Consider the following 25718-nt stretch of genomic DNA (forward strand, 5'->3'; position numbering starts at 1 on the left):
AAACCTATGTGCCCCGACACACTTTTAAGTTAACGTATAAAGTTTTCAACATAGTTTTAAGTAGTGCCAAATGATGTAGTTTCCTGTTTATTTTATGCCATTTGGGTATGCTACATTGATTTGTGTCAAAACTTTGAAGCTATAGTTTCAGTGCATTCAATTTATGGAAAAGAAAGGAATTTATGAAATCAGTTCTTACTGTCAAGTCAATCAGCTAAATATAACTTGCTTTCTGTCAGAAAAAGTCAGACTTAGAAATACAGATAATTAATGACTATTATTAACTTATTAAAATTAAAATAATTAAATAATTTGTTAATTAAATGCCTTATTCCTTGACTCATTTCTGCAATTTCACTCTAAGGTACGACACATAGATTGCCTTAGGTTTGAAATCTGGGTGAAATAAGATACTGTCTCCTTCAGTGTTCCTGCCTTTGCTTTTATTGGAGCCTCTTTCAAGAAAAAGTCATTCTCTCATGGTCCCCTTGTGTGAGTTCCAGAGGTTTTTCTACTCCAGAAAGTGCAGTGTAGTAAGACTAGTACTGTACTCCCTTGTGTGGTAAGTGAGAAGGCTGTCTGTATAAAATGAGGGAAGGACTCATGAGAGGGAAGTAGGTCAGGAGAAATGATAGATTCTCAGGCAGGTTAATTTTGGGAAAGAGTAAATAGAGTCCCTTAAAACAAGGTGCATCAACTGCTTCCTCCTGATCAATATTTAGGATTGTTTACTTTGATTTGAAGACCACTATGCTAAAGCTTCTCAAGGGGGCAATAGTGAGGCAAGGAATTATTATTATTATTATTATTATACTTTCAGTTCTAGGGTACATGTGCAGAATGTGCAGGTTTGTATACATAGGTATGCATGTGCTGTGGTGGTTTGCTGCACCCATCAACCCATCATCTACATTAGATATTTCTAATGCTGTCTCTCTCCTAGCTTCCCACCCTACTACAGGCCCCGGTGTGTGATGTTTCTCTCCCTGTGTCCATGCAATCTCATTTTTCAACTCTCCCTTATGAGTGAGAATGTTCGGTGCTACCAGCGTGATGGAGTAGAATTCAGATTTGGGTTGTGACTTTAAAGCTACGTGACTTTAGTCATTTAACCGCTGAGTCACAATCTATGGCTTTGAAAGAGGAGGATTATAAAATCTATCTCATGTTAATGCTGAAGATTAAATAATAGGGTTTATGTACCTGGCTTATAGGAGAAGAGGGTGTGTGTGTGTGTGTGTGTGTGTGTGTGTGTGTGTGTGTGTGTATTTGTGTGTATTCAGTCTTTACTTAAATTAAAAAACCTTTAACTTGATAATGGGCAAATATCTGAGTTTTGGATCATGTCCTCTAGAAACCATATGCTATATAATTATGTACTATAAAGTAATAATGTATACAGTATAATTGATCATGTGCCATGTGCTTTTTAAACTAATCATATGTAAAATAAACATTTATTGAAAATATCTGACAAACTCATCTTTTATTTTTGATGTTTGTGTGCGTTTTTTTTTTTAACAGGGATTTGGGGAATTATTTGAGAAAGCAAAACAAAACAATAACAATAGAAAAACTTCTAATGACGATAACAACCTCTTCTTCAGTAATTTCTCACTTCTTGGTACTCCTGTCCTGAAAGATATTAATTTCAAGATAGAAAGAGGACAGTTGTTGGCGGTTGCTGGATCTACTGGAGCAGGCAAGGTAATGTCTTTTATTCTTCATTAAGAACTTAATTTGGTATCCATGTCTCTTTTTTTTTCCTAGCCTGTCTGTGGTGTAAAAGGCATTTTGGAGAAATTCTTACATGAGTATTAGGAGAATGCATGGGTATGGTGTCTTGTATAATAGAAATTATTCCTCTGATAATTTCCTCTAGCTTTAAATTTCTTCATATTATTTTCAGTGGCTTTTTCTTATACATCTTTATATTTTGTATCACATTCAACACTGTATCTTGCACATGGAGAGCATTCAATAACTTTATAGAATAAATAGATAATCCATTTTAACCAATCTTAACCAGAACAGACACTTTTTCAGAGCTGGTCCAGAAAAATCATGACTTACATTTTGTCTCAATAACCACATAAGCAAAAGGTCCCCATTTTTGTTAATGCTAGAATTTTGGAGAATAGATTTAGATTTACTTACGATATAAGGAAAAATTATTTAGTGGGATAGTTTTTTGAGGAAATACATAGGAATGTTGATTTATTCAGTGGGTCACCCTCTTCTTCATATTCCACTCTAAGACCAGCTTAATCTGGCATATTTGGAGAGACATCTGAAAAAAAAAAAACAGTAGATTAGGAAGAAAAATAGTGAAAGGACTAAACTTTAATGTCAGGAGAGGAGAAGACTTTGTACTGATCTTCAAGAACATAACCTATTGTGTAGATAATGATAAACACTTGTTCTCTTTTAACTATTGAGGAAATAAAATTTAAAAATGTGAAATAATAAAATTAGAGATAAGAAAGAGCTTTCTAGAATTAGAATGAGCTGAAGGGCAATAGGTCTTTGCTTTAGGAGTCTATAAAATGGATCCTTTTACCCATTTAACTGTCATTCTAGCTGTGGTACTTTGTAGAATACAAGAAAAAGTTTGGTGGTCTTTGAAGCTTTTCAAAATACTTTCTGGAGTTATACCCAAGGATCTAAGACAAACAGAAAAAGAAAGAAAGAGAGGAAGGAAGCAAGGAAGGAAGGGAGGAAGAAAGGAAGTAAGGAGGAAGGAAGGAAAGAAATAAGTAAGAGGGAAACGGTACTGCTGCTGTAGGTAAAAATGTAAATGAAAATAGAAATTAAGAAAAACTCATGAAAGGCAATTATTTATCAATATCTAAGATGAGGAGAATCATATTTTGAAGAATTTAATATGAGACTTGGAAAACAAAATGCCACAAAAAATCTTCAGTCAATAAAGTTGGTATCAGGTTGGGTGTAGTGGCTCACACCTGTAATCCTAGCACTTTTGGAGGTGAATTGCTTGAGTCCAGGAGTTTGATACCAGCCTGGGCAACATGGCAAACCCCTCTGTCCAAAAAATACAAACAAAAAATAGCTGGATGTAGTAGTATGTGCCTGTAGTTCCAGCTACTTGGGAGGCTGAGATGGGAGGATCACCTGAGCCTGAGAGGTGGAGGCTTCGGTGAGCCATGATTGTGCCATGGCACTCCAGCCTATGTGACAGAGTGAGACTCTGTCTCAAAAATAAAAAAAAATTTGGTGTTCACAATGCTAATAATAAAATTTGGTTGTTTCCCTCTCCAGTTGTTTTCCTACACATGAAACAAGTAAAGTAGCTGGGATTGTGCATTTTTTTTTCTTACAAAAACATTTTCTTTCTTAGACTGTTATTGTTTTCTTTCTATATCTTGTATACTATTACCAGCAATTTTCACTATTAAAAATTATACCATAGGAGGGGCTGATACTAAATAAGTTACTGATGGTCTAAACGAGGATGTTTATTTGTTAAAAGACAGTAATTGTGTTTAATAGAATTTTAAAAATTAATTCTGTATCTGTCTTCAAGATCAATTTGATAGATGTGCAAAAATAGCTTTGGAATTGCAAGTTCCAAGACTTACTGGCAATTAAATTTCATGCAGTTTTATTAAAAATTGATGAGCTGTTAATTACTGGCTGACACTGAACTTGCATCTTATGGGAAGCAGCTATGAAGGCAGAGTCAGAGGAAGTCAGTTATCTCTTGGAAATATTTAAACACTTCTGTGAAATAGAGTTTGCCAACTCAATCTAGGAGGCTGCCTTTTAATAGTATTAGGAATGGAATATTTTATAGTTTTTTTGGACAAAAGATCTAGCTAAAATATAAGATTGAATGATTGAAAATATTAACATTTTAAGTTAACTCTTACCCACTCAATACAATTTGGTAATTTGTATCAGAAGCCTAAAAGATAATCTAATGATTCTTCTACTTCTATAACTTACCCTAATATGTTTGCAGAGATTTTTTGTAAAGATCTTCATTATAACATTGCTTTCAGTAGCCAAAAAATTAGGTGGAGGGAGCCCTATAAATGTTGACTAATAGGGGATTGATGAGATAAATTTTGTTGTAGTTCTATAATGGCATGTTATTTGGCCTATAAAAGGGTTGTTAAACAATGACTGTGCTCCACAGAAGCACAGCCTCCCCACCATCGACATCCCTCAGAAGAGTAGAACATTTGTTACAATCCGTTAACCTACACGGATGCATCATTATCACCTGGAATCCACAGTTTTCATTAGGGCTCACTTTTGGTGTTGTATATTCTGTGGATTTTGACAAATTGATAATGACGTGTATTCATCATTATAGCATCATATAAAATAATTTCACTGACCTAAAAATCCTTTGTGCTCTGCCTAATTATTCTACTCCCCTCTAACCTCTGGCAATGATTGATCTTTTTACTTTTTCCACAATTCTGCCTTTCCTGGAATGTTGTATATTTGCAATTGTTCAGTATGTAGCATTCTCAGACTGGCTTCTTTCACTTAGTAACTTATATGCATGTAAGTTTCCTTCATGTCTTTCATTTGTTGATAGCTCATTGCTTCTGAGTGCTGAATAATATTTCATTGTTTGAGTGTGCCGTAATTTATTTGTCCCTTCACCTACTGAAGGACATCTTGGTTGCTTCCATGTTTTGGAATAAAACTGCTATAAACATAAAAAAAAAAAAAAGAATGACTATGGTAGATGTATATAATATACTCTTAAGTGAAAAAATAGTTACAAAATGTTATGTACAAGTCACAAAATGTTATGTACATTATGATTTATTTTCATAAAAACATATGTGTATGTATATATGTGTGTCTGGAAAGACAAATTTATCAAGTTATCTCTGATATTTTGGGTATATTTTATATTCCTGAATTTTTGAAGTTTTAACAATGTATATATATTACTTTCCTGATAAAGTAATAACATTGTTGACTTTTATCACTATCCCCTATTAATAATCATCTAGACTACAAAGGGCTATATCTTCTCCATTTTTATATTCCAAGGACTGTCAATAAGTGCCTAACACTTGATAGGTATATTATAGAAATTTAACTGAATATCTTTGGGAAATAGATTTTTGTTTGTAGTGGTTCTAGTCTACATTAAGTGTCTTACACTTATGAAACTTCCTTGAATTATTTTAGTGAATAAAGCAATATTAGTATAGAATTTTGCATCACTGGATGCCCTTGACTGAAGGCTGCCTTGTGGCATCTCCCAGTGTATGGGGAGTTTCAGTCCTCCGTTGTCTGCATCACAGCTGAAGCAACGCTGGGTTGCTGACAATCCCTGACACCACCTTGTCTCTATAATCCATCATTGCCTCACTATGGTAGTGAGTTTTAGCTTATTCTTGTAATAACTGGGACTTATATGTATAGAATAAGCTATTAGTTTGTGTTTTTGCTTGCTTTTTATGCAGAATACATGTCTACAAAGAGTTTTATCAATATTTTGGAATTTGGGGAGATATGAAATGAAAGCACATATTAAATACACACACGTACACATAATACATGATTTATTTTATTTAAGTTTTAAAGTTTTCTCTTTTTTTAGAGATGGGGTCTTACTCTGTCATTCAGGCTGAATTGTAGTGGCATGATCATAGCTCACTGTAACCTTGAACTCCTGGGCTCAAGTGACCTTTCTGCTTCGGCCTCCCAAAGGGCTGGGATTATAGGCATGAACCACTGTACCTGGTCCAATATATATATATATATATACTTTTTTTTAACCTGGATCATCAGAGCTATATTTTATTTGGGTTTATAAAACTGTTCTATGTGAAAATATCACTTCTACTCTTAATTTAGAACAAAAGAATTTTATATTGAAATGAGGTAATTCAGACTTTTTTCCCATATAATGTTAATTGTAAAAATTACTGAAACAAATATCAAAAAGAGATCCTTTCTTTCCCATTTTGCCCTGTAAGATGAGAAACTTTTTAAATTAGAGAATATCATTTGTTGGTAATACTGTGGGGAAATCAGCACTCTCATATAGGGTGTATAGCATTCCTTTTTTCTGAATATATTTCAGGTGATATTATTTATTAAAATTTAAAAATGAAAATAAAAATATGTATAGAGTTCAAAATTCTTCCTCTACTGTCTGTCATCTGTCCATTTTCCATTCTCCTCCCTTCCCTCATCCAACCAAGGTAGCCAATCCGGGTAATTTTTTTTTTAGTATCTTTCTAGAGGTGTGTGTGTGTGTGTGTGTAATTTTTATTGTTCCCCACCTCTCTTTTTATGTAACAATATGCAGAGTTTTGTTTCTTGCTTTTCCCGATAAAATAAAAGTCTGAGAAGATAAAGCTAGTGAATGAATGTGGTATCATGGAACCCAACTGATGCCAAGGAGAAGGGTATTTATTATCAACTAGGTCAAATGCTCATTCATCAAGTAAGATGAAACTGCTGTAATTAACTAGTGTCTTTTGCAGTATGGAGATCACTTGTGACTTAATGAGAGCAATAGTGGAGAAGGTCAAACTTGACCAGAATGAAACTAGAAAGAATAAGAGGAAACAAAAGATCAAATATAGTCAACCCTTGATAACTTATTCTTTTGATATACTCTTGGAGTCCACTTGCTAATACAATTGACCCTTAAACAATACAGGCTTGAACTGCATGGGTCCACTTATTTATGGATTTTTTTTTTCAATTAATACATTGGAAAATTTTTTGGAGAGTTTTGACAATTTGAAAAAAACTCACAGACAAATGTGTAGCCTACAAATATTGAGAAAATTAAGAAAAATATATGCCATGAATGCATAAATATGTGTAGGCACTAGTCTATTTTATCACTTACTACTACAATATGTACACAATTTATTATAAAAAGTTAAAATTTATCAAAAGTTAACACACACTAGCACTTACCCTACCTGGTACCATTCACAGTTAAGAAAATATAAACAATTGTAAGAATTTAGTATTAAATCATAACTGCATAAAACTAGCTGTAGTACACGTGGTACGACTGTAATAATTTGGTAGCCACTTCCTCTTGCTATTATGGTAAGCTCAAGTGTGTGGGTATCCATTTAAACACCACGTGATGCTAATCATCTCCACGTGAGCAATTGTCTCTCCAGTAACTGCATATTGCCATAAAATGTGATCTCTAGTGGTTTTCGCACATTTTTCATCATGTATAGTGCAATGCCATAAACCTTGAATAACATCAAGCAATCCATACAAAGTGCCACTAGTGATGCTGGCATGTTATTCAGCCAATAAAAGGGTTGTTAAAGTTACAACTTCTCCCAAGAAGCACAGAGAAGTTGTAACATTACAAGAGAAAGTTGAATTGCTTGGTATTTACCATAGATTGAGGTCTGCAACTACAGTTGCCCACAATTTTGAGATAAATGAATCCAGTATAAAGACTATTATAACAAAAGAAAAGGAAATTTGTGAAACCATCACTGCAGCTATGCACAGGTATGAAGACCTTGCATTTTTTTGCAAAATACAAAATATGAAATATGTGTTAATTGACTGTTTATGTTATCATTAAGGTTTTCAGTCAACAATAGGCTATTAGTAATTAAGTTTTTGTGGAGTCAAAATTATACATGGATTTTTGACTACACAGTGGGTTAGCATCCCTAACCCTCAGGCTGATAAAAGGTCAACTGTGTGTTATTTAAGATTTTTGTATTTATCTTCATAAATAAGATTAAATCTATATTTTAAAGCAATCTTCATATGATTTTGTAATTAATATCATTCTTTTTTTTTTCTTTGAGATGGAGTCTCAGTCTATCACCAGGCTGGAGGGCAGTGGTGCCACCTTGGCTGACTGCAACATTTGCCTCCCAGGTTCAGGTGATTCTCCTGCCTCAGCCTCCTGAGTAGCTGGGACTATAGGTGCATACCACCACACCCAGATAATTTTTGTATTTTTAGTAGAGACAGAGTTTCATCATGTTGGCCAGGATGGTCTTGATCTCTTGACCTCATGATCTGCCTGCCTTATCCTCCCAAAGTGTTGGGATTAAAGGCGTAAGCCACCATGCCTGGCCATTAATATTATTCTTACCCCATAAAAACAATTTGGAAGTTTATCTTCTTCTTTCCCTCTGATTTTGTAACAGTTTAAATAGCACTGGAGTTATCTGTTTTTAATCTCTTTTCAAAGCAGTCTCTTACAAGTTTTCTCTATTTTTCATTTATTTCGTCATTTCTTATATTGTAATTTTGTAACTTCTTTGATCATAGTTTTATTTCTGATTAGGCTACTACTAAAACCAAACAAATTTTCCATGAATTAGCTTTTAAATTTGCTAATTAGTTTAACTGTTCTGTTGTAACTCATTAGTTTATAATTTTATTTTTATTAATTATTCTATTTTTCTTCTACTTTTTTGTTGTTTTTTGAGTTAGATGTTTGATGCTTTTTTAAAAGGCTGTGCATTTTCCTCTGGGTAATACTTTAGCTATCTATTATGGATTCTGATATATAGTGTTTCTATTATATTGTTTTCTAGAAAATCTGTACCTTTGATTCATATTTATTTCTTCTTTGACCTAAAATTTCCTAAGGGAAAGTTTAACATTTTCCAGAAATAAAACAAGTTTTCTTTGTTTTCCAAGAATGTTGTTCAAATTATTTCTACTGCTTGGAATTTTTATCATTTTTATGTATCCAATAAATAGCCAATATTTGTAGTTGCTGTCTGACCACATAAAAACAGTATATTTGTGTAGTTTTGATTAATAGGTTAGAGTTCAACTCAGATATTAAATGTACATCATTATTCATGACATTTAGATCTTCTACATCTTTACTGATCTTTTTTCTACTTGCTTTTTTATTAATAGATAAAGTTAAATTAAAGGCTTCTCCTACAAATGTTTCTCCCTGTTATTCCTTATAGGTTCTATAATTTTTGCTTCAGGAATATTGCTTTTTAAATTTAATGTGTAGATACTTACACTCTAGCATTATAAAGGACTTTTCTTTTTTATCGAATGTATTTGGGCCTATATATGCCTTACGTGAAAATTATAGTCCTTTTTCTTTGTTTCTTTGTTTGTATTTACAGTTTTAAGTTCTATTTTCAACGTTTATGCATCCTTTGCTTTACGTGTGTCTCTTTTAGTTAGCATAAAGTTAGGTTTCTCTTTAATTTCATCTGAAGTCTTTTCCTCTTAATAGATGGGTTAAGCCAATTGAAAAATAAAACTGACATATACTTTTATTTCAAGTATGTCTTCCACAAATATTTTTTGAATAGATTAGCTAATACACTTTGGAATTTGTTTAAAAAAAAGGTTTTGTAGGTGACGGGGGGATAGAGACAGCAAACCACCGTGGCATGTGTGTACCTATGCAACAGTCCTGCAAGATCTGCACATGTATCCCAAAACTTAAAGTACAATAAAAAATAATGATCATTGTGGTGAAATACACATAACATAAAATGTATCATTTTAATCATTTTTCAGGGCATAGCTCTATGGCGTAAAGTATACTCACATAGTTGTGCAACTACCTCTTCCTTTTGATTTTTATTTACTAATTTTGTAAATATGCTTCATCTGAGTTCTGTCTTATTATGTTTTGTTTTATGTTTTTCTTTCCTTTATTATGAAGTCACTATATTGCCTACAGGCAATATAGTTTGTCTTTATAAGACAGACAGCAAATTTCTTTTATACTCCACACTTATACCCCATTTCCTTCATTTGTTTATTTGGTTTTTACTTCTAACTTTTCTTATTGTCAGGGAATATAACATATTCCAATTTTGCTCTTCAACTCTAATTCTACCATTAGTTTTAATTTTTGTTCACAGTTATATAAATCTTTGTTCACTGATAGTACTTTTGGACTAACATCACTTAGATAACTTTATACTCCAAGAAAAGCTAATGGAAACAATATTACCTGAATATGTCTCTATTATTTAATCTCTACCTAATAAGATGAAGATAATGAATCTACCTTGTAGGATTTCTGTGAAGATTAAATAAATTAATACAGTTAAAGCACATAGAAGAGCACTCAACACAGAGTGAGCACTCAGCAACTGTTAGCTCTTACTAACGTTTCCCATCCTCCAACTATCTGAATCAGGTGCCCTTTCTCTGTGAACCTTTATCATAATACTTGTCACCCTATATTGTAATTGTCTCTTTTATCCCCCCTTGTATCTTTTGTGCATAGCAGAGTACCTAGAACAGGAAGTTCTTTAAATATTTTGAATCAAATGAGTTAATAGAATCTTTAAAAATAAGAATATACTCTTCTGCTTAGGATGGTAATTTGGGGCAGGCGAATCCTTAGAGTAATTTGATAGTGACCTAATAATGATGGTTTTTAATTCCAGACTTCACTTCTAATGATGATTATGGGAGAACTGGAGCCTTCAGAGGGTAAAATTAAGCACAGTGGAAGAATTTCATTCTGCTCTCAGTTCTCCTGGATTATGCCTGGAACCATTAAAGAAAATATCATCTTTGGTGTTTCCTATGATGAATACAGATATAGGAGTGTCATCAAAGCATGCCAACTAGAAGAGGTAAGAAACTATGTAAAAAATTTTTGATTATGTATATGAACCCTTCACACTACCCAAATTATATATTTGTCTTTATATTCAATCAGTTTACATACATTTATGTTTCCTCTAAGGGTAAGCTAACATGAATGGATCAATTAATAAAACACACAAGCTATGCTTTAAGAGGCTTGCAAACACATAAAATAAATGCAATTTATTTTTAAATCATAGATTCATTTTATCACAATAAATGCATTTTATGAGATGGTAAGAATTTTGTTCACTCATTAGTGAGACAGGTGTCCTCAATGGTTATTTATATGGCATGCATATAAGTGATATGTGTATGTTTAAAAAGATACTCCAAAATTATTACGTTGATTTTAATAATTTTAATAATACTATAGCCTAATGGAATGAGCATTGATCTGCCAGCAGAGAATCAGAGGAATGAAATAGTGGTGACAGATATTGTATTTCTGGCTTTGAACAAATAGCCATATAACTTCTAGTGACTGCAATTCTTTAATAGAGATGCAAAATGAAGGTGAAGCTATTACTCATTTCATAACAATATTGGAGAACATTGTTCACTATGTAAATTGTGTGATGGTAGGTTCAGTAATGATAGATGCGAATGTTAGGGCAGAATGTAACTATGAAGTTTATTGGCTGTATTCTCCAAATAGTGATTCTGATTTAAGAGTAACATCTTTGATAGATGGCATTTTTAATTCCTTTATTTAATCTTTTATGAAAAAAATGCACAAAAAGTAAAATGTAGCTTAAAATATAGTATCCCAAAAAATGGAAAAGGGCTAACTGTGGATTAGGTGGAAATGACAATTCTGATAAAAAGGATTGCATGCTTACATAATGGTTCTCCATGTATATACTCACTCATTCAACAGTTTTTTTTAATAGCCCCATGCTTATTTTGTATACACTTTGAGAGTGTAATGAAAAGAAAAGCTATCTTCTTAAAGTTTAGACTTACCTCGAAGAGGATATACTTCACTCCTCAAAAGGCCTTCTTCCAGGAATAGTATTTCATAACCTCATGGTTGTAAAAATCTGGATTTGTTACCAAAAAAACCCTGAATGTTTCTAGTTAACACAGGTATTTGTCTAGAGGGGACTAGGATGCAAGAGTGGTAGTGCCTTGCAAGATAAATCATTTTTTTTTTTTTTTTTTACTTATGAGTGTAAAGTTTTATTTACTTATGAGTGTAAAGTTTTGGAAGGTGACTTGCAGACTTTTTTTTTTCTCTCTAAGTACGTGTTTTCCAATAGAAATTAATTTATAAATGGTGGTTTGATTTCCTTGAGTCAACCTTTAAAAGTATATTTAGCTGAAATATAGTTAGGTATATTACTAGTAATAAATTTAGGACTTTGGGTCTCTCATTCTCAAAATGGGCATTTACTAATTTCTGAACACTGTGCTAGGTCCTGGAAATATCAACTTGAATAAGACATGATCTATTTTCTGAAGGGTTTATAGTGGAGTCCCATATGTTAATAATGAAGGATTGTATAGTATATGAATAATATTTCAAAAAGGCTGTTAAAAATAATGAAAAAAGGAGAAGAGAAAGAATATATATATATTTTTTCAGATTGCATGGCCAGCCTTAAAATTACTATTATTTTGAGACAGAGTGCTCTGTCACCAGGCTGGAGTGCGGTGGTGTGATCTCTGCTCACTGCATTCTTCACCTCCCGCGTTCAAGCAATTCCTCTGCCTCAGCTGCTTGAGTAGCTGGGACTACAGGTGCTCATCACCATGCCCAGCTAATTTTTTCTATTTTAATAGAGATGGGGGTTTCACCACGTTGGCCAGGATGGTCTTGATCTCTTGACTTTGTGATCCATTTGCCTCAGCCTCCCAAGGTGCTGTCATTACAGGCGTGAGCCACCCGCACCCTGCCAAAATTATTTTTAAAATACATAATTCAGTGTATTTGTTTAGCATATTCACAGGGTTGTATGATCATCATCACATTTTTGGCCCCTTGAAAAGAAATCCTGTACCCATTAGCATTCAATTACCATTCCCTTGTAGCTAACTCCAGCTTTAAACAATCACCCATCTACTTTCTGTCTCTATCAATTTGCCTCTTCTGGACATTTCACTTAAATGAAATCATGTAATAGGGTTTTTTTTTGTGCCTAAATAAGCTTCTAAAGGAGAAAAAGGTAAGGAGTCATAATTTAGCAAATATTTATTAAGACTTGCTATATTTTATACAGTGTACTAGGAGCTGGAGATGAAAATACTTATTGAACATGATCCATATACTTCAGGAGTTCATGGACTAGTGGGAAAGATAAACATATCAATAACAAATCAAAGTGGTGATATAATAGAAAATGACAGAGGCATTTTTATAAGAGTAAAAGGAGATAGCATGGACTCTATCTGGGTCTGCATAATGTGAGGAGTAACCTTACACAAGGAGGCAGAAGACTGATGTCGTCTAATGGAATGATTCACCTTGCAATTCTAAGAGTGTCATGAATGAAACTTAGGGCTTCAAAGGAATATTTTGATTAAGAGCTGCCAGTAAAGTAGAGTAAAGATTAGATTGCATGAAGAAGTGGGAGATTAATGAGTAAATGGTCACTGGCTTGTTGAGAAGATTAAATGAGATGTACATATAAGGTACCTAACACAACATCTTGTACAAAGTAGCCATTCAGTAAATACTAGTTTGCAAAGGGAGATACCCTTTGAGGTGAAAAATACTATTAGAAATCGTATTTCTACTACTGATGGTATTTCTCCTACTTATACCTCCCTTTGAGGTGAAACATGCTGTTAGAAAGCATTACATAGGAGAAATACCTCTGAAAGTCAGTTCTTGTGAGAGACTATTGTGTAGAAAAGATGGAGGTTGGTGTAATTAAGGGGAAGGAAAGCAATGAAGCCAAAGACTGATGAAAAAGCATCAATATGAATTTTCATGTTGACAAAAGTGGTTATAAAAGATAATTATAAAGATGGCCACTTATTAATATGGCAGTTGTTCTATGTGACACAATCTACAGAAGTTGGTGTATGGAAGAAAACAGCATAAGATCCTGAAGGTTTGAAGTATGGGCACATTGGCTCCATGCTCAAGAAATGGCAATGGGGCTGGGAGGTGATTCTCCTTTGTGTCCCTTTCAGACACACAAACATTACTTGTGTGAGTACCTTGTGCCAAACACTATTCACTGTGGAGTGAGCATGGTAGGTATCAGATAAAAACTTTCTTGTCTTTTCTGTCAAATAACCTGTAGGCGGGCTGGGGGTAACAGACCATTTCAGTATAAAGTGCTGAGCCAGAGGTACCCTTAGGGTACTACAGAACCCTAGCTGATGGCTTTTAGCCTGGTTCAGGGAGGTTGTCTCTAAAAGCAGACACCTTTAAGGCTGAGTCAAAGAAAAAAATGTATTTTGGACATAGGAAATTGTATGAACAGAAACATAGGACATGAAACTAATTGGTTGGTGTAGGGAATCATCAGCATAGAACCAGGTAGAACCAGAGTGTAAGAAGCCAGAAGGCCATGTCATAGAGGCCTTGTATACCAGTCTCAGGAATTTGATTATGGAGAGCTTTCATCAGGGGAATGACATAATCAGCTTTGAAGTGTAGATAAATCACTGACTGTGATAGTGAGGTGCAGAATTAAGGAGGACATGATTAGAAGCTTTGTGAATAGCAGAAAGAACATAGATTTTGAAATCTAAAATACCTGGGTTACTATACTATCTATTTTACAGAGTTTTGTGGATTCTTCTGGCATATATAATAGAAAATAATAAATAAAACAACTATTATTATTGACAATACTATTTGCTATTCTTACTAGAAGGAGAAAGACTAATAGGGAGCTGTTTCAGGAATCCAGATATGATAGACAAGAAGAGATAAGAATTACATAGAGGAATTTTGGGAAGAGAAGAAATGTCATGTTTGTGTACTCTTGGCATCCATCAGAAAAGGTATCAGGAAAAATAATCCTTCAGGAAAGAGTGATTTTTTTTTTTCTTCAAGAAATTAGAAGAGGAGGGAAATTGGTTTCTCTTTGGGGTTCTACACAATAGTCTCTCACAAGAACTGACTTTCAGTGGTATTTCTCCTATGCTTTGGGGTTAGGAAGGAAGAATGCAGAGGTGAACTACTTAGAATTGAGACATCTGATCAAGGCAGAGGGATCACAGCTTTTGCTAACAAAATACTAGTGGAGGATGCCACTAGGTGAGATTTAATGAATAATTGTTGATAATAAGCTCCATTAAAAAAGAAAACAGTTTATCCTTCTTTGCCTAAGTGTCACATAAAACATTCAGCTTTTTATTACAAAGAATCCCTGAGTTCCTGCTTTCCTTTTTGTCCTGCTCACTTTTGGAACTGGTTTAGGCTTTCTTTTTTTTTTCTAGTTATGATAGAAAAAAAGTCACCCAGGAATTTCCTACATCTCTTGTATTTTAAACGGGCAAATGTAATGAATACAATGAATAACTTAGTATATGCTATTATTTTCTCTATGCTGAATGTTTCAGACATGTTCTTTTCTATACAATGACATGGTCGGTTCCTTGAAAACATCAACTCCAAAAACTTTATTTTGGTGTACTCTACCTAGCACATTGACAGAGTATTTTTTTTTTTTTTTTGAGATGGAGTTTTGCTATTGTTACCCAGACTGGAGTGCAATGGCACAATCTCGGCTCACCGCAACCTCTGCCTCCTGGGTTTAAGCAATTCTCCTGCCTCAGCCTCCTGAGTAGCTGGGACTACAGGCGTGCACCACCATGCCCAGCTAATTTTTGTATTTTTTTAGGAGAGATGGGATTTCACCTTGTTGACCAGGATGGTCTCGATCTCTTGACCTCGTGATCCACCTGCCTCGGCCTCCCAAAGTGCTGGGATTATAGGCATGAGCCACCGCGCCTGGCCTTGACAGAGTATTAAATTCTTGCTGGATGACTGTTTCAAAAGTGTTTTGAAGTAGGCATGTCAGTTGCAAAAATTTTGCTCAGCAAATGTTCTGTCTCACAGTCTCAGACTTTGAGCAGATGATTACATGGCAGCACATGATTGCTGGGAGTAACAGACAAAAGTAACTGAAAGTGCTCGTTTATCTTGACAGTCAAAATCAAAAGTGTTCTCTATTTTCAGTGACTTAAGAGTTTCCATTTTTGTATTTTTGGTATTGTTAAATAGGTGTTCTCACCTTTGAAAAAGGCCAATGAGAATTCAATACAGTATAAAGCCTGTGTGCCAAAATAAGGTGCCTTTTAAAAAAAAGTGTGGAGAAGTTTTGTTCATGAGAACTTGAGATACCTTCAGAATCCTTGATGGTTAAGCAGCTGGTGCCAGCACTAGAATTCCTCAATATGTTCTCTATGAACCCCTAATCACCAAATACAAACATTCGTGATTCAGTATGTTTTCATTTTGATTGCCAAAGTTGATCTCGTTCTTAATGTGTTACACCTAGACTTGGAACTGGAGATGAGAACGGAATATTTTCTTCCTCATTTTTGTGTTTTTGTTAAAGTCTAATGTCTGCAAAGCACTTGCATATGCAATGATGCTTGGTGTCATAGGAGTAGGCAGGTAAGTGTAAATTTGTCTGGATAGGAGAATGCATGCACAGCATATTTCACATAGTTTTCTGATTTCAGTTTGTTTTTGCAAATTATTCACTCAGTGAGATAGCGTAAAGACGTTATCACAGGGAAGGGCATGGAGATAGTTCTGTGTTGATAGAAAACTCGTAATGTACAGCCATGAGTGAGAAGTCAGGTTGAGATGCTTCACCTTCAGTCCTCCTCTTTCATAAGCAGCTCCATGTCCTGTTTTACATATCCTACTTTAAATCTAGATTATAGGAGAATGACGTTCTAGGCAAAGTGACACTTATTTTAAAATATTATTATGTCTGTCTGTGCTCATTAACTTATCCTATCATTTTTCTCCCCATGTCCAAACCACCTTTAGAATCGCCTAAATACTTGTAGTTATTGTAAACAGCACCAGAGACTTTGCTAGTTTAAAAGGAGAAATCAACATAATTAAGCCCTTAATTTACTTATCCCTTGTGAGATTATAATTCTGGTTTGTTATTAAAAGAGGAACAGAGTATACTCTTCTCTTGCCTTTTTTATTTCCAGACTACCACGTCTCCTGCACTTGACAGCACCATTGTCTACCATGTAGCCCCATGGCTGACAGGAGGAGAATTCTAGGCAGGCCAGTGTTTGAGTAACGAGTAATTGGACTGTCTTTACTCAGTGACTCACTGTCTTTACTCAGCGACTCATTTACATTTTGTAAATGTACCTGGGTTTAGAGAGTAATTGGCTATTATGAGAGGTGCGGAGTGGAGAGCTGGGGTGGGGAGAGTGAGAAAGAGGTCAGAGCTTTAGGATACGTAATTGGTTTCCACAAAGTTGTTGCATACTTTTGGAATCCTGTAATGGTCTTCATTAAGTAAGTGTCTGTTATGGCAGCCATTATCTATGCATTATAATAAAAATTTATTTACTATGTAAGTTGACAAAGGTAAAATCTGCATGTATTTTCTAAACTCTGCTTGGCATTTTTCATATTTAAGTCACTAGAAGAAAAAAAATTGGGAGGGAAGCTGGAAAAAATTTATTGAAAGAAAAAATACTTGGGAGGGAAATTGGCAAGAAGTATGAAAAAGTTTGGGAGGGAAGTAAGCAAAGAAATGAGTTAATGACTGTTCTGGAAAATAAATTATATCATGCAGATATCACATGACTGATGAAATTTGAATCTGACCTCTTGCTCTCCAGGTCTGGTAAAAACTAACCTGTAAGGACTTGAAACTTAACCTTTGAATGGTCAATCCACGACTGTAGGAGAATTTGTGAATGTTCAATTGGGAGCACTGAAAATAAAAAGGTACCATAGGAATTAACATTTGCATTCAGTAGCCAAGACATAATGAACATTTAAAACAGGTATTTGAGGCTCGGTGCAGTGGCTCATGCCTGCAATCCCAGCTCTTTGGGAGGCTAGGTGTGTGGATCACAGAACAGGAGTTTAAGGCCAGCCCGGCCAACATGGTGAAACGCTTTCTCTACTAAAACACACACAGACACACACACACACACACACACACACACACACACACACACTAGCCAGGCATGGTGGTACATGTCTGTAGCCCCAGCTTCTTGGGTGGCTGAGGCACGAGAATACCTTGAATCCAGAAGGCACAGGTTGCTGTCTGCTGAGATCACGGCACTACATTCTAGCCTGGGTGACAGAGTGAGATTCTGTCTCAAAAATAAAACAAAACCTATATTTGAAACACATTGAACTATGTCCCTTAAGCAAGAATAAGCCATACTAAATGATTGTACCTTGAACTACCTGTAATTTTCTACTGATAGGTAATTAAGCTTCAAAGCACTGAAACATATTTACTATAATATGAAGCAATAACTTTTTTTCAAAAAATAAAACTACCAGAACCAAACAGAAATGCGATAGCATTTTATGAACTAAACTGCTGTTTCATTTCACTTGAGCCCTAGAACTAGAAAATAAAATGTAGTTAACATCTGCAAACAGAGCATACACATCAGCATTGTGCTAAGCACCTTTCATGATTCGGTCATTCAAGCCTCACTTTCCATTTATCTAGTGACAGCTTCCCCTAGAGTTTGCACCCGAAGTGAAAATATGCTGAATTCCAAAAATGTGAGCTAGGTTTTAGAAGTTAAAAAATCACAATTCTGGAACTAATTATTAACCTAAAAAATGAGAGTTCTTATGTGTCTCAATAAAATATCCCTAAGTCCGTCCCTCCAATAAGATTTGAGCCACTCAATGGAACAGAAGTATACAAATACAGCTCTCTAGGATCAAACTATCCTATGAATAGATAATAAAATTAAGACATTTATGTTATGTTTTCATATTAAAATACAAAATAAAGAATTGTTGTTTTCCAAAGGTAAAAGCCATGCTGTATCATGATATATATATGCCTGATGTTTCAACCCTCTTGAAGAATTGAGATTCTTGACTCTACACTTAGAGTTTTCTATATTGAACAGATGTCTAATTTTAAAAAGTCAAGAGAAGATCTTACACTTATTTTGTAATAGTACCTTAGACATACAGAAGGAGCCTCAGAAATCTCTGAGTAAATCTTAACATCTGCAGATGAGCATCTTACCAGGCTTCTGACTCTGCAGCCATAGAGAAATATTCATGAAGGCTTTCCAGGAAAGGGATGTTGATATTTCTAAAACTTGAGTACAAGTATTCTCTAGACAAAACAGCTCTTGGAAAGGCAGATTGTATTCCCATTATTATATTGTAGAACCAAGACATTAATACCAGATTTTATTGACCAGATTTAGTTATCTTGAATTAGATTAAGAAACTGAAGAAATTGATTTTAACAAATATTTGTTGAGTTCCTGTATGGACACACTGTGTTTGGCATCAGGGATATTGTCTGCAAGTATAACAGGAGTTCATATCTGTAATGAGTTTATGATTTACAGATATCTTTGCAAAGAATATATATGTGTGTGTGTGTGTGTGTGTGTGTGTGTGTGTGTGTGTATGTGTATGAATATGTACATTCATTTAGTAAATACTTAATGAGTGCAAAGCTTGAACTAGGGACTGGGCCAAATTCTAGAAACATATTTGGTGACAGAGACACAATCCCTGTCCTCAAAGAGCTTTCACTCTAGTAGTGAGGATGAAAACCAGTACATTTTGGTTAGTTACATGGTATTGGTTAATGTAGGGTTCTCACACAAGTCTAGAGAAGTAGCACTTAATCTGGTCTTAGATGATCAGGAAAGGTTTCCCTAGAGGAAGTGACATTTAATCTAAGAGAGGATGCATAAACAGGAGTCATCTAAGTGAACAACAGGGAGAACATTCCAGAAAGAGAACAAAATGTACACGGCCTGATGCCAAGAGAGAACTTTGTTGCATTGGGGAACTATACCCAGTTCTGTATGGCTGGGCTATAGAATGAAATGAACCTGGATCCAAGAGAGAACACTTTGCTCTTTGGGGAAGCTGTAGGTATTACAGTAAGGTTGGAGTCTGGAAAGAAAGGGGTATATTGTGAGATCTTAATTGGGAGAGGACAGTTATATCAAGAACTTTATATACTCCAGTAAGGAGATTGAACTTTAAAAAAAAATTTATTTATTATACTTTAAATTCTGGGGTACATGTGAGGATTGTGCAGGTTTGTTGCATAGGTATACACATGCTGTGGTGGTGGTTTGCTGCATCCATCACCCCATCATCTATATTAGATATTTCTCTTAATACTGTCCCTCCCCAATCCCCCCACACCCTGCTATTACTTCCCTAGACCCCCACCCCCCAGGCCCCAGTGTGTAATATTCCCCTCCCTGTGTCTGTATGTTCTCATTGTTCAACACCACTTTTGAGTGAGAATATGTGGTGTTTGGTTTTCTGGTCTTGTGTCAGTTTGCTGAGAATGATGGTTTCTAGTTTCATCCATGTCCCTGCAAAGGATATGAACTCATCCTTTTTTATGTCTGCATGGTATTCCGTGGTGTATATGTGTCACATTTTCTTTATCCAGTCTATCATTGCTGGCCATTTGGGTTGGTTCCAAGTTTTTGCTATTGTGAATAGTGCTGCAATAAACAAACGTGTGCATGTGTCTTTATAATAGAATGATTTATAATCCTTTGGGTATATACCCAGTACTGGGATTGCTGGGTCAAATGGAATTTCTATTTCTAGATCCTTGAGGAATTGCCACACTGTCTTCCACAATGCTTGAATTAATTTGCACTTCCACCAACAGTGTAAAAGTGTTCCTGTTTCTCCACATTCTCTCCAGCATCTGTTGTCTCCTGATTTTTTAATGATCGCCATTCTAACTGGTGTGAGGTGGTAGGAGATTGAACTTTACATTGCGGACCCTGGGACTCATCAAAGGGTATTAAGTCTGAGAGTGGTGATATGACTAGATTTGCATTTTATAAAGTTTGTCATTGACCGAAACTTGAAGTATGGAGTATTGGAGGAGCAGCAAGGCTGGTGGCAGGGAAATCATTTAGGGGGCTGTTGCAGGGCTTTAGGTGAGTAATAATAATGACCTGTTAGGTAGGAAGGAGTAAATTGCTTCCTGATAGATAATTAGAAGATTGAATGGATGGACTTGGTCACTATTTGGTATGGAAGGGGAAGCAAAAAGAGATGTCAAAGATGATGCCAATTTTTAAAAGTAATTCAACCTATTTTTAAAGTATTTTTCAGCTTTATTAAGGTATAATTATAGGTGTATGCCATTTAAAACATGATGTATATGTATATCATATACAAAACAATGTATATGATAAACATATACATTGTGAAATGATTACTGTCATCAAGCTGATTAATGTATCACTCACAAAAATATCATTTTGTGTGTGTGCAGTGAGAACATTAGGATCTACTCTCTTAGCAATTTTCAAGTAGAGAATACATCTATTACCAACTATAGTGGCCACATCATACAATAGAGCTCCAGGACTTATTCATCCTGCCTAAATAAAACCTTTTACCCCTTGACCAACATCTTCCCATTCATCTCTCCTCTCCATGCCAGGTTTCTAACTTGGTCAGTTGGGTAGATAGTAGTACCATTTGCTGAGGCAGGTTGGTAGGGTGAAAACAATGTGCTCCATTTTGGAAATGCTGAGGTGACCAGGGAACTTTCAAGGGAAACTGTCTGGCTCTAGAGCTTAGAAGAGATGTTTGAGCTGGAGACAGATATCAGGTAATCTTCAGTATATGGGTTGTAAATAAAGTCATAGGAGTGGATGATATCACCAAAGGTGAGTATAGTATAAAAAGACTGCACTGAGGACAGATTTCCAAGGAATTTCAATACTTAGTAGGTATGCAGAGAAAAGCGGGGCTGTGAAGGATACCAAGGAGGAGACTAACAGGCAGGAGGGAAAACTTCCAGGAGATGATGGCATCATGAAAGGGGAGAAGAGAGAATATTTTAAATGATGTAAAATGCTCAATAATGGCATCGTTTTGGAGAGGCCAAGTAAGATTCCTAAGTACCCACTGGATCAAGTTCCTTAATCTTATAAAAACTTATGCAAATTAATAAAGAGATGATAATCCAATAGTCAAAAATGGAGAAAGCATATAAACAGAAGATTTATCAAAAATATTAAAAGTATTGAACATATAAAAATATGTTCAATCTGATATGTAATGAAAGAAAAGTAAGTTAAAACCACAATGGGCATGCCTAAATAACAATATGAGGAAGGCTAAAGAGAGGAAGCATTTGAAATTTCAGTACAGAAGAGAAAAGAGGTGACTTAGAGAACAAGGAGACAGAAACCATAAAACATGTTTGGAGGATGAGACTCAAACAGGTAGAAGGAACCCTGTTCTGGAGTAGGATGAATACAGGTAATGTGTGTGGATGCAGATATGAAGTAGGATGTATGGGAAGTTGAGTGGGTTCATATTTAGTTATTCATTCAAAAATACTTAATTGAGCTACTACTGTGTGACAAGCATCATTCTAGAAATGGAGGACACAGTGATAAGCAAGACAGTTTGTACTCTTGTGTAGCTTACATTCTACTTTAAGAAGACAGATTATAAAGAGATTAAAAATCAAGAATACTATTTTCCAGCGTTAACAATAAGAAAAACAGGGTGATGTATAGAGTGCCAGGGAAAGTGCTTTCATGGACCTCTTCATTCTCTCCTCTCCTGGTGTCATTAGCTACTCCCTCATCCATGCTGCCATTTCTCCTTGTTTATGTTTCTAGTGTAGTACTCATCACATTATTACTATAGAGCCATCTACCTTATGAAGGTGAAGGTGTCAGTCTCCTTACTTCCAGAAAAAAAAAAGGCAGAAAGACAATGATGCTTTCAAGCTACCATAATCCTTGATAAGTGTATATTTGGGAAAACCACCTATTCTAGCACACTTGAAATTTAAATAAGTCAGGAAAAATTTTTCCAGATCTTCTCCCAAATTATCTTCTCCTTTTTCCTTTCCCCTTGGGAAAGAATCTCTTCTTCATGCCTCATAACCTTAAATTTAAGCTGTGGAAGTTCAGGTAGGTGGACAGTCAGCAAAGGGAAAGATGGAAAGCTTGTGTTACAAAGCCAACTCTTGACAGAAAAAGGATCAAGGTGGAAACTTCAGAAGTAATAGGTAGGTAAGTATAAAAGCGAGCTCCTAAGATCTGAATTACAAAGCAGAAGACTTGTTTACTAGGGAGCTGGAAAACATGTTAGGAAATCCAGAGCAGGAAGAAGTGATAGATAACACAGCAATATAGCAATGAAGTACTAAGAAAAGAGTTATTTTTCAGGGATTGGATTTATTCTAGAATTTTAGGTAGCATTTGGGCATTTCTATGTGGGCAGACTTAGAGGTGATAGTTGAAGAATTAGCAGCTCCTAAATGTCAGTTTTTAGATCCATTGAATCAAAATCATCTAAACAGCTTTCAGAAACCAGATTTTTTAAGGGCCATTTCAGAGATTCTCGAATCTGGAGTCTAGAAATCAATAGCTAGATGAGTCTACGGTAGAGCTAGAATTAGAAATAAAATAATTTGTTTGTTTCAAATATTCTTTCTAATGTTACTTCCCTTACCCAAACACCTTAAATCACTGCAGTCCATAGCCATTCTTTTAAAAATGCTTGAGACGGAACTATACACATAGAGAAATAAACACTAAAGAGACATAAAGATATTAAACAGTTATATATACTTACAAGTTCATATATATAAAACTGAATATTAAACAAGTGTTTGATATTAGTGACAAAATCTGTAACATCCATTATATTAGTGTTTTTTGTATTTTTTGTTGGTTCTATTAAAAATTGCATTGGAATTTGAGTTTTCTGTTATATATTTGGTCAGTACCTATCAGTGAAGGAAAAACCTTTTTTATTATTTTATTTATTTATTTATTTATTTGAGATGGAGTCTTTCTCTGTTGCTCAGGCTGGAGAGCAGTGGCACTCTCTCAGTTCACTGCAACCTCTGCCTTCTGGGTTAAAGTGATTCTCCTGCCTCAGCCTCCTGAGTAACTGGGACTACAGGCACCTGCCATCAGGCCCGGCTAATTTTTGTATTTTTAGTAGACATGGGATTTCACCATGTTGGCCAGCCTGGTCTTGAACTCCTGACTTCGGGTTATTTGCCTGCCTCAGCCTCCCAAAGTGCTGGAATTACAGGCGTAAGCCACCACACCTAGCCCTTTTTCTTTTTTAAGCTGATTGAAGACTCTTAGTTCTCATACTTTTTAGTAGTGATTAGCCAATGTTTCTATATACAGCTATTTGTAATCATGTTTGACTTAGGTCAACAAATGATCTTTCCTAAAAATTCAGAACCCCAATTTTAATTTCCAGATTATTTAGTATCTATTTTCTGCTGTGGAAGTTGAATTCTGTTTATATATATCATACAGAGCCATGTGACACTTTCAGCTACATATTCACACTTATAGTAGCTGTATGAAAATTCATTCTCTCTCTTTCTAATACTCTTGGCTCTCTCACATTCTCTCACACATTCTACTCTGCCCTTACTCTATTCCTTCTACCTGTTCCCTCTGCTCTTACCACGCTTATTTTCTTCCCCCTCCCTCTTGTCTATTTTCCTTGTGCATAAAGCACAACACAGTGCTTAGTAATTATTAAGTATTAATAACAATGGCACTAACCATCCAAAGATTTTTAAAGACATGCTTTATTGAATGGCATTACATCTAAAGTTCATGTTTCCTTTACCCAACCAAGCTTCTCACCCTCCTCCCTTACCACAAGCATCTGTATGTCAAGGTTGTTATAAAGAGTGATAAGCCAGCCATTAAAAAAAGTTTTATGGTATTTTCCTATCTGCAAAGTCACAGGAAGCTCAAATGTACTCAGTAAATATTGCAAAATTACACAGGACCATTAAATGTAACACTCCGCCCTTTAAAGTTCTCTCTCTCTGTCAATATAGCAACACCCTATGTTATTGCCCTATTCTATGTGCAAATCAGAGTTAATAAGCTTTGTATTAGCAATTACTCCTTAACAACTTCTGGTTCGTTTGATCCAGTTGAATAGCGTTAGGAGGATGAAATTTTGTCACTGAAAAAAAATTATGAACATTTATATGAAAAGTGCATATATCACATTGGGTATGTTATGCACTCCTTAATAATAAAGTAAATTAATCTTTATTGCACACTTATTATAATATTACTTTGACCCTCTCTAGTACTCTTTATCTAAGTATTTTCAAGTGCTTTACAATCTCAGACCCAATGTGTTGTATGTACAGACTCCTTTGAAATTGACATTTGCCTTTCTGAACAGCTTGTTGTAAAGAAAATCAGCCAAAAGAACAGTATCTAGATGAGTAGCTCAAACATTAGTACACGTAATAGTCACAAGTCAAAAATGCAGGTAAGTTTACACTGTCTGAATTTTCCTAAGAATCGGTGAAGATTTTGTTTGTTTGTTTTGAGGCGGAGCCTCCCTCTGCCGCCCAGGCTAGAGTGCAATGCCGCGATCTCAGTTCACTGCAACCTCTCCCTCTGGGGTTCAAGCGATTCTTCTGCCCTAGCTTCCTGAGTAGCTGGGATTACAGGCGCTCACCACCATGCCTGGCTAATTTTAAATTTTTGTATTTTTAGCAGACACGGGGTTTTACTATGTTGGTTAGGCTGGTCTCCAGCTCCTGATTTGGTGATCCGCCCGCCTTGGCCTCCCAAAGTGCTGGGATTACAAGCTTGAGCCACCATGCTGGCCGGGTGCTTTTTTCTTTCCTTTTCTTTTTTTTGAGGTAGAGTTTTGTTATTGTGGGCCAGGCTGGAGTGCAGTGGTGTGCTCTTGGCTCACGACAACCTATGCCTCCCGGGTTCAAGCGATTCTTCTGCCTCAACCTCCCGAGTAGCTAGGATTAGGCATGCGCCACCCATGCCTGGTAGTTTTGTATTTTTAGTAGAGACGGGGTTTCTCCATGTTGGTCAGACTGATCTTGAACTCCTGACCTCAGGTGATGCGCTTGCCTCTGCCTCCCAAAGTTCTGGGATTACAGGCGTGAGCCCCTGCGCCTGGCTCAGGTGAAGCA

At 35.4% G+C, this 25718-nt stretch overlaps 1 protein-coding gene across 2 annotated transcripts in view; it reads left to right on the forward strand.

The window, feature by feature from the left end:
- The window catches only part of CFTR (CF transmembrane conductance regulator), a 181379-nt gene that overhangs the window by 63533 nt on the left and 92128 nt on the right, over positions 1 to 25718 (forward strand). For both annotated transcript variants that reach the window (XM_017975483.5, XM_054237473.2), the window contains 2 exons: positions 1525 to 1707; positions 10389 to 10580. In XM_017975483.5, coding sequence (XP_017830972.2) covers positions 1525 to 1707; positions 10389 to 10580 — 375 coding nt within the window. The remainder of the gene's footprint in view (positions 1 to 1524; positions 1708 to 10388; positions 10581 to 25718) is intronic.

Source organism: Callithrix jacchus, chromosome 11 (genome assembly GCF_049354715.1).
Source record: "Callithrix jacchus isolate 240 chromosome 11, calJac240_pri, whole genome shotgun sequence".
Taxonomy (NCBI): Eukaryota; Metazoa; Chordata; class Mammalia; order Primates; family Cebidae; genus Callithrix; species Callithrix jacchus.